We start from the raw sequence: 8925 nt of genomic DNA, 5'->3' as shown, positions 1-8925 counted from the left end.
CATGGTGGCCCTCAGAGCCCTAGCCTGTAACCAGCTGAGGACGGGCATGGAAGTAGCCAACCCGTGCAAAAGAGCACCCCACAGCGGATTAGGTTCGGCCCCCGGACCTAGACACCGATTGCCGACTGATATAGCCAGTAGCTACTGGATGGCGCTTTGTGGGGCCCACTATGATTTATGTGTTTTATCTATGTTGTCCAAATCTTTTTACGGCATTAGCCAAAAAATGAGGAAGATCCAAATCTCATGAACGTCCACCATTAAAAACTTCTCGGGCCACAAAAGTTTTGGACGAAACTGATATTGTATTTTCCCGTTAGTCCAGGTCTTTGTGACCTAATCAACCATTTCGATGAAAAATAAACATTACAATGGGCCCTTGAAAGCTTTTTTAACGGTGGGCATGTAATCACCACTGTTTTCTTGTGGTGTGGTCCACTTGAGATTTGGATGTCTCATTTTTAGCTCATGCCTTAAAATGATCTTCGAAAAATAGACAGTTGGCGTGGATAAAACACTTCCTGGTGGGGCCCACAGCACTGTCCAGTAACCACCTCGCTACTGGCAGTGTTAGTAGGCAATCCGGATCCCGGCCTAACCTAAGACGGGCTCACCTTGATGTATGCATTCTATATCCACACAGTCCATCCATTTTGCTAGATCATTTTAGGGCATGAGCCCATAAATGAAGCATATCCAATTCTCAAGTGGACCATACCGTAGCAACCAGTGGTGATTGATCATTAACGGGCCACAAGTTTTGAATCAAGCTGATATTTGTATTTTTTTTCCCCATTCATCCAAGTTTATGTGACCTTATCAAATGGTTGGATAGCAAAATAAACATTATGATGGGCCCTAGGAAGTTTTTAACGGTCGTTCAACCACCATTGTTTGCTATGGTATGGCTCACGTGAGAATTGGATCTGCTTCATTTTTGAGCTCATGCCCTAAAATGATATGGCAAAATGGATAGACGGAGTGGATATAGAATACATACATCAAGGTAGATCTTGGGTGAGGTGGGCCGCACCCATGGGAATCTTTACTTTCTACTGTAATGCCCATATTAACCGGTACACATGATGCTCTTTCATTAGGCCATGTCAGGGTTGCAGGAACTTCCTCCAGCTGTCGGTTACATGCAGTCTCCATCCCCAGCTAATTAACTACCCGATCACGCACCTTTAATGCATTGCCTTGTGCAGAAGGCCAATTATCATGCACAATACATCTCACAGGGTTCCAACCCATTGGTAGACATCTCACGTTTCAACATTGAGACCATGAGTTCAAGTGCCCATGTGGGGTTGTGTGTTAAAAAATAATAATTTTAAAAAGAAATGCTGACAAGTTGGAAGAACACTACTGCATGTTGACACAGCTTGATCAATGCACCAAATGAATGTGGAAAATTGCTAGGTTACAAATTAGATGTGGTTTTGCTGTTACAAAATGGATGCAACCAATGCTTGCAGTTGGCACAATTGATCAACATAAAAAACAAAGACTCCTGCTCTGGGGCTGATCACAGTCTTCGCGGCCCCTCACAAAAGCAATGACTGCAAGATGCTCTGAAGCATATGTCATGAAAGATGCTAACACTAGCCCTCCTCCAACCATCAAACCTAACCTATGGAAAGACAGAAACCTTCCAAGTAAATTATCAGTGCATCACTGTCAACAGCTAAACAAGCTACTTGGGGTATTTGACTCTTCGGACTTTGCATGCAAAGGTAATTCATGGAAAAATATTTAAAATTTCCTGAAGTTCTGTGAAACATGGTTATCACCATATACACTGCAAATAGTCATGGCAATTTATATGGAGCACATGGATGGGCCGCATCCCATAAATTGTGTTATGTGAATTTTGCCTGTTGAATGTGAAATGATGGCTACAATGGTCCATTTTCCTTGGGTATATGAACCATTCATATGACGGCATCAAAAAAATGGCCCTGATTATGGATTCTTGGCGATGCTTTTTTAGTGCTTGAGAATATGCAATGTGTGCATGGAAACCTAAAAAATGCTGAGAAAATCACCTTGCAAACAGTGCAGTTATTCCCAACAGACACGGCAGCGAGGGAGCAGCAACGGCCAGAACTGCCATCCCAATTCCATAGAACCATGTGGCAGTGTCACAGTTAGAAACCTGGCGTTGATGACCTGTGTTTCAAATTAATAAAACAAATAAGTTATAAAAACTACTAGGAAACAAGCAAAATCAACAAAAAAAATTAAAAAACTTCAGGTACCTTTGCCTGAATCGTAATCAGAAGATTGGCCCTGAGGGGAGAAGGTTCCTCCTGGAGTTGCTGTTGCCTTTCCCCATTCATACACTAAATGGAGGTAACTTCCAAATATTATGAAAAAGCTTGTAAATGTCCACTCGTACATTAGAAGCAAACCTGTCCATGGCATTACTTGTCGGGGAACAACAATGAATGCAAGTCTAAGAGATACCGCGGCTGCAATAAAGCAGATGAAAACAGAGATGCCGCCCAAATAAGCAGGCAGCTTGGAATATGAGCCATTTGAGAACTGTCACAACAAAAGAACATAATAGCTTAAAGGCAAAGAATTGCATGGGATCTCCATTTCCAAGATGAATATGAAAATCAAATTAGAGAAACCAGCTTCCTAATATTCCACATGACAAAACCAAAATCTCCCAACAGCTTAGGAAGTAGTCAGGAAACCCTGTTGGAAAGGGAATTGTGGAAACCCATTTCTGCTCAAATATGAGGCCAAGAGCTTTGCTAACCCCACGTGTACAAATCACTACTGCACACACCACCACAGGCCAGCGTGGCACAAAGCTGCTATATCCAAGCCATCCATCAAAAGGGTACCACCATGTATATTCCCTGTCCCAAGAATCAGGTCAGTCCATTAGACATTTGGGCCACAATTAATTGAAAAAAAAATTATGGTTGTGAAAAAATCAGCCAAAATATTTCTAACCTGTCCACTTACTTCTAAATCAAGGCACAACAACTGAGCGGGCCGCCATTATCTTTTGGCAGTAGCATCTACATGGTAAGGTGCGCATGATGGATGGCTTGGATAATTCACCTGTGTGCCATGCTGGCATGTGGCAGTGTGTGCATTAGCTGGCTTGTACAAGTGTGTGGGCTTAGCAGCAAAGTTCATGAGATCAATAAATGTGCAATAAGCATGTCTTCCTGACCCAAACTAAAACAAAAATGTGGTAGGACAAACATATCCAGAGGTGTCCCGTGTGAAACATATTGAATAAATGAAACTAAAGTAAATATACAAAAGGGTTCCCTCGAACCACAAGCAATCTGACACCAGAAGTCTCACTTGCTTCTTAACAGTCTCTTTGTAATGATGGCAAGCAGCACCAGATTGTATAATTCACAAGGTACTCCATGTGTGTTAGCAGCTGAGCCGGTTTCTTGTTTCTTCGATTTCCATTCACAGAGATTCTTCCAGGAATATGAAAAATATCGTTTTGGGCATAAATGATTCTGAAAGGAAATGAAGCTCCATTGGCTAAATGGTTGTAGAGGTTTGGGACTGAAGATAATGCTCTATGGAGGGTCTCAGTTGCTTCCAAGTATGGGTGAGAGGTTGGTGGCTGGTGTATGAAGAATTTGTCCTTGTATCAGGCCTCAACTATTTGGAGAGGCGTCATTTTCTACAAGGTAAAGTTTTGAGCAGGGGGTGGGTTTCAATCTTGGGGACAAGGAGAGGTTCCGCTTTTGGGAAAGATGTGTGGATAGGTGATACTGCATATTTTGTATGCCAATATTCTAGCAGCACATTGTGCCTCAATTTCTGGTACTTCAACATTGTGGACCCCTCCTTCCCGCCTCTTTCAGTTAGATGATGAGGCGAGCCATCTAGCATTTCCACCTGATCACTGGGGAGAAGGATCATTTGATGTGGAGGATGGAGCCATCTGGAAGTTTTTCAGTCAGATCTCTATATACTTTGTTGTCCAAGTCTAAAGTGAATGGAGAATTCATATATTCCAAATATGTTTGGTCCAATGCAGCCTTGCTGAAAGTTGCAGTTTTTTTTTTAATCGAGTAAACTGAAAATATGTTGAAAGGGCACCAAAAGGCGACAGAATACAGAGAGGGAAAAAAAAAAAAAAAAAACCCTACCGAGCTACAATGGCAAGCTACAAGCTTTCTCACTCCTATTACAGATGTCCCACTCTTTTGCAAAGCCCCAAGTCCTATCTAGAACCCATTGAACAGAATGGCTAAAATTGTGGAAACACCTTCTGTTTCTTTCCTCTCAGATCACCCAGAGACTAGCCAGCAAACACAACTGCCAAGGTGCCAACTTTTCTTTATCAATATGAGCCTCATGCCATGCCAAAAACAGATCACCAACAGACCTCGGCACAACCCAACAGAAAGAAAATCTGGAAATAATAGCATTCCATAGATCACTCGCAAACCAGCAATGGATAACGTGCGAAACAGATTCCGAATCAGCCTGGCACATCGAGTGTATATTAGGAAGAATCATCCCCTTTTTTTTAGGGTTATCCACTATATTAATATTCTCTCTCTCCCAGCAAGCCAGCTGAATGCAGTTACCTTAGGCAGAGCTATTTGCTGGCTTGTAGGGTGTGAAAGGCTTTTAACTGCAGATAATCTTCAGATGAGATAGATGATTCAGCCCAACATTTGCTTTCTATGTAAGAAGGACTCGGAATCAGTCAACCACCTCTTTATCCACTGCTGGGTTCTTTCCAAGGTGTGGTATGGTATTCTTACCAAATTCAACATGTGTTGGGTGATGCCACAATCTACAAGTGAGCTGCTTATGGTCTGGCATGATGCGGGTTATTTCAAAGGAAAAGAGAGATCAGTGGAGGACTTGTTTGTCGGCTAGTCTCTGGGGGATCTGGGAAGAAAGGAATGGAAGATGATTCTATAATACTAGCCATAATGTCAATTGGATTGTTGCAGGAGGGGATTGTTTGGGTTATGGGTATTTTCTGAGTTGTTGCCCTTTAGGGTCTAGGTTTTCTTTGGGTCTTTGCTTTTGGGGGCTGTTTCTTTGGGTTGTGTGTGTGTGTGTGTGTGTGTTCTTAGTCACCTGTTGGCGCGTTCCCAATAATTTTTTTTAAACTTTCAAAAAGAAAAAAAGAAGGAAATTCTGGAAACCATGTTTCCACTCTTCTTCCTCCCTCCATCACTCTCTAGTCTTCGATAAGTTAATTCAGTGGATCTGGGTGCCGAATCTTGTGCAGGAGATCTCACCGAGTTTAAAAACAAATAAATACTTACATTGCTAAGAAAACAAATAACCAGTTGATTGGAGCTAAGAAAGAAAAGGCACCTGTTGATTAGAATTAATGATAGACGGTGAAGTAACACCAATGGTTGAGTAGGTAGCATGTCCGCCGCCAGACTTGTATTTGTAGTAGATGCATTTAATGAGATTACAAAAAGAGCTTCTACAAAAGGTATCAAAAAGATCCCTGTGCTGCAACAATAACAAAAATATCAATTCATCTTTTGAACTAATCCAGACAAACATCTTAAACTAGCTTGAAAATTTAAACAATGAGCTGGTCTGAAGGTGCTAACCTGAAGAAATGATCTATAGCAGCAAAATAATAACACACACAATGGAAGGACAAAGAGAAATTTGACTAGAAGCTGTTCATTAGGGTTCCTGCCTCCTCCCGTTCCTGGAAGCGATTCCTCAAGCTGTTCCCGAACATTCTGCAACATCAGCAGACTTGAAAAAAATCATAAAGTTGGAGGTGCATTAACCATCTCGGTCTCTTTCAACTGTCTGATTGGAATATTTAACTTCAAATAATGTCCTCTGCAAACTTGTGTAAACGCCACATTGCTTATATCCATTTGGACACATGAGACTCTTTTTTTTTCCAGTTAGTGGCACATGCATGGATACATTGATAAAGAACAACCAAATATCTGTGCATTGACAACACATATAATTGACTTATGAACCATGTACCTGCCAGATGTCAACAGGTTTCAGAAGCCAAGCTGTCCACCAGTCCCATGGTTTAAGGGGGCCAAGGGTGTAGTGAATAATTCGAAGTTCTTTTTCATCTACCATCCACTGTGTATACAGTAAATGCAAAGGGAAGATCAGTAATGCAAATCAAATGGCAAGCTAAGCCTCTAACAGTATGCAATGCTAGGAGTCACTTTGATGGATATGAACCAGTCTGGTCAGAACTGATAGAATTACATATGATGGTTCCCTTTGAACTAAACATTAAATTGAACAAATCTCTATATCAAATGTCAGAACATCTGTCATCCAGAGGTGAGTAGTCATCATAACCAAGGTCGATCAAGTTATTCACATATGAAGGAAGCATTATACATGTCTGAGTAAGAAGGCAGGAGAGATTAACAGGGGAAAAAAGCAAAAATAAATAAATAAATAATAAAAATCAAATTCAAATGGCATAAAACATTCTGAGTTGAAATGCAAATAAACGCAACAATAGCAGTGGTATGGCATTCCATTATCAGAGCAACAACCTATAATGAGATATCATAAAATGAAAACAGCTTCAGAGATAAACAGAAAAAAGGATGTCTGGCTTCATTGCAAAACAATGACTGCCTAGAAGACTAAATGTAGCACATTTTTAAACAAATGAAAATCATCATTTGCCAAAAGCCACATACTGGTTACCTTATTGGCCAGCATGTAGAGACCAACATCTGCATTGTATAGAGTAGATAGTCGTTCCATTTCAGGTACTGGTCTTGAATTTACCACATCTGCTGATAAGTTTGGATCAAAGATATGTGCATTGGCAAATCCAGCATAATATGAATTTAAAAAACCTTGATCCCCTGTTAGAATAAAAGAAAATTGGTGATGCAGGACTGATGCATAAACCAAATAATATGTGAGATCAAGTAGCGACATTAAGATAATGAATAAAAAAACATAGACATTGCCATAATCATCACGAATACCATGAAAACCAAAAGAACATCATGCATAATCCTAACCTAAGTTACCAACATCGTAACACAAGATCATTAAATAAAAAGGAAACTAGAATCTAATGGATGTAGGGACATCCAATTAGCATAAGATATAATCTATTTCAAAGTAGAAGACCTAATACAACCTAAGGTAAAATTTATGGTTTGGATAATTTGGGAAAGTATGAAAGTTAGAAATTTTAGATTTAGGGTTATGGTTTTGGGAATGGAAGAAAAGGGGTTTTGATATAAGGATGATGGAAAACCAAAAGGGCAAGGTGTGGCCGTATGGGCACACGTGTGGTGTGGGATGGATGAGTTTAGGTCGGTTAGGGTTTGTAAGGTAAATAAATAAAGGGAAAGTTGGATTTATGAGAAGATGAAAGCTTATGATGGGAGAATCGGAGAACTTAAAAGAAAATACCTTAATGGAAGGGAAAAGAGGCGATGATGTGAGGATAGATGGAGACCTTGTACCTCCGTTGATGAACATTAGCCTCACACCAATCTCCCTTCCAAATCGTATGGAAGTATTTTCAAATCTCATGAAGATAGAAGAAGAAGAAAGCAAAAGCTCTCTCTCTCTCTCTCTCTAATCACAAAATCCAATGGGGGAGAGGGTCACATGCCTACCATCTTTTATAGCTCCAAGAAAGTTCAAAAATTACAATAAATGCCTGGTTTTGTGAATTTTGACGAAAATAACCCTAGTATAACTAAAATCAACTAAAAACACTCATAATGGTGTCCAAATATAACATAAACAAAACCAAATTCGATAAGTTGATAAAATCTAAGAAAAACTAGTGTGGACAATCCACGATCAATGGCTCGATCATGTGATCCAACGGCCCGATCGTCACGTCCTTTCAATTCATTGGTTTGGATTACTCCATAAATCAACCCATGTGCATCTTCCCAGTGTGGGGTCTTCCAAATGCTCGCACATGCACATGGGGTCTTCAGCATGATCACGAGTACTTGCCTAGCCACAAGGAAATCAGTGCAGCTCGCCTCCTCCCCTGATACGTACGCAATGGTGTACGTGAAGTGATGTCCTCATCAATTGGGTTACCGGAGATAATTGACCCACATATTATATTCAAGAACTAATCCGAAATTGAGAAAAGGGCAATGCACCAATAGTAGAATAGGTTTAAATGCATTCCGGTTGCTTTGTATCCTTGTCAATTGCAGGAGACAATTAAAACACTAAAAGTCCGAAACACAAGTGGATATGAAAAGGAAATTTAACATGTTTTTTTTTTTTTTTTTTTTAGTTTTACTTGTTTCTTAGAAGAAGCTAGGAAAATGAAATCGAGTTCACCCTCTTTTTTGGTCCACAAACAGAAGAAACTGTCACAGAAGGGCTCATCGAGATAGCTAGACTCTCCAAACAAAAATAAAAGTTTTCCTTTGACATGACGTTTTCTATTATGTGGATTGTAAAGTAAACAGTAGATTCTGCTGAATATTCATAGTCTTTTCCATGGTTAGGATTCTCTGGCGTAAGATACAAGGTAACCGTTGTTTAATGTATCCGGAATTTCCTCTTGCAAAAAAAAAAAACAAACAAGACTCCTAAATATGGAATCCATTTTTCAATAGTGCTGAAGGAAATAATTTTTACTTTTTCCATGTCCAAGCATTAGATTCCTTGTATCCAAACAAATCCTCATGGGATTTATACTCTTTTCCACAGGTTTTCAAGATTTTCCCACAAAACAAACAGGCCCCTTAATGCAAAAACAGACTAATTCGAACCAAAACTATGAGCCTACATCCTATAGATCGTGTACAAGGTTATGTGGTGTTGAGTGTCTGGTGTGGCACTAAAGTGTACGTTGTGTTAAAGGCAGCTCAGTATTCTACAAATGGTAGATTTAATCAAACCTTTTCAATTACTTATTTCAAGAACAAATCAATGATGGATACAGCCCAC

The 8925-nt window shown here is 39.9% G+C and overlaps 1 protein-coding gene across 4 annotated transcripts in view; it reads right to left on the bottom strand.

The window, feature by feature from the left end:
• Positions 1–1354: 1354 nt before the first annotated feature.
• Positions 1355–8925, bottom strand: part of LOC131245899 (inositol phosphorylceramide glucuronosyltransferase 1-like) — a 30359-nt gene continuing 22788 nt past the window's right edge. For 3 of the 4 annotated variants that reach the window (XM_058245662.1, XM_058245659.1, XM_058245661.1), the window contains 7 exons: positions 6682–6845; positions 5986–6093; positions 5586–5723; positions 5335–5481; positions 2262–2547; positions 2049–2172; positions 1355–1633 (listed from right to left, as the gene is read on the bottom strand). In XM_058245662.1, coding sequence (XP_058101645.1) covers positions 1492–1633; positions 2049–2172; positions 2262–2547; positions 5335–5481; positions 5586–5723; positions 5986–6093; positions 6682–6845 — 1109 coding nt within the window. In that variant the 3' untranslated portion in view covers positions 1355–1491. The remainder of the gene's footprint in view (positions 1634–2048; positions 2173–2261; positions 2548–5334; positions 5482–5585; positions 5724–5985; positions 6094–6681; positions 6846–8925) is intronic. The other variant, XM_058245660.1, reaches the window with a different exon arrangement.

This window comes from Magnolia sinica, chromosome 5 (genome assembly GCF_029962835.1).
Source record: "Magnolia sinica isolate HGM2019 chromosome 5, MsV1, whole genome shotgun sequence".
NCBI lineage: Eukaryota > Viridiplantae > Streptophyta > Magnoliopsida > Magnoliales > Magnoliaceae > Magnolia > Magnolia sinica.
This window is presented reverse-complemented; position numbering and strand designations above follow the sequence as displayed.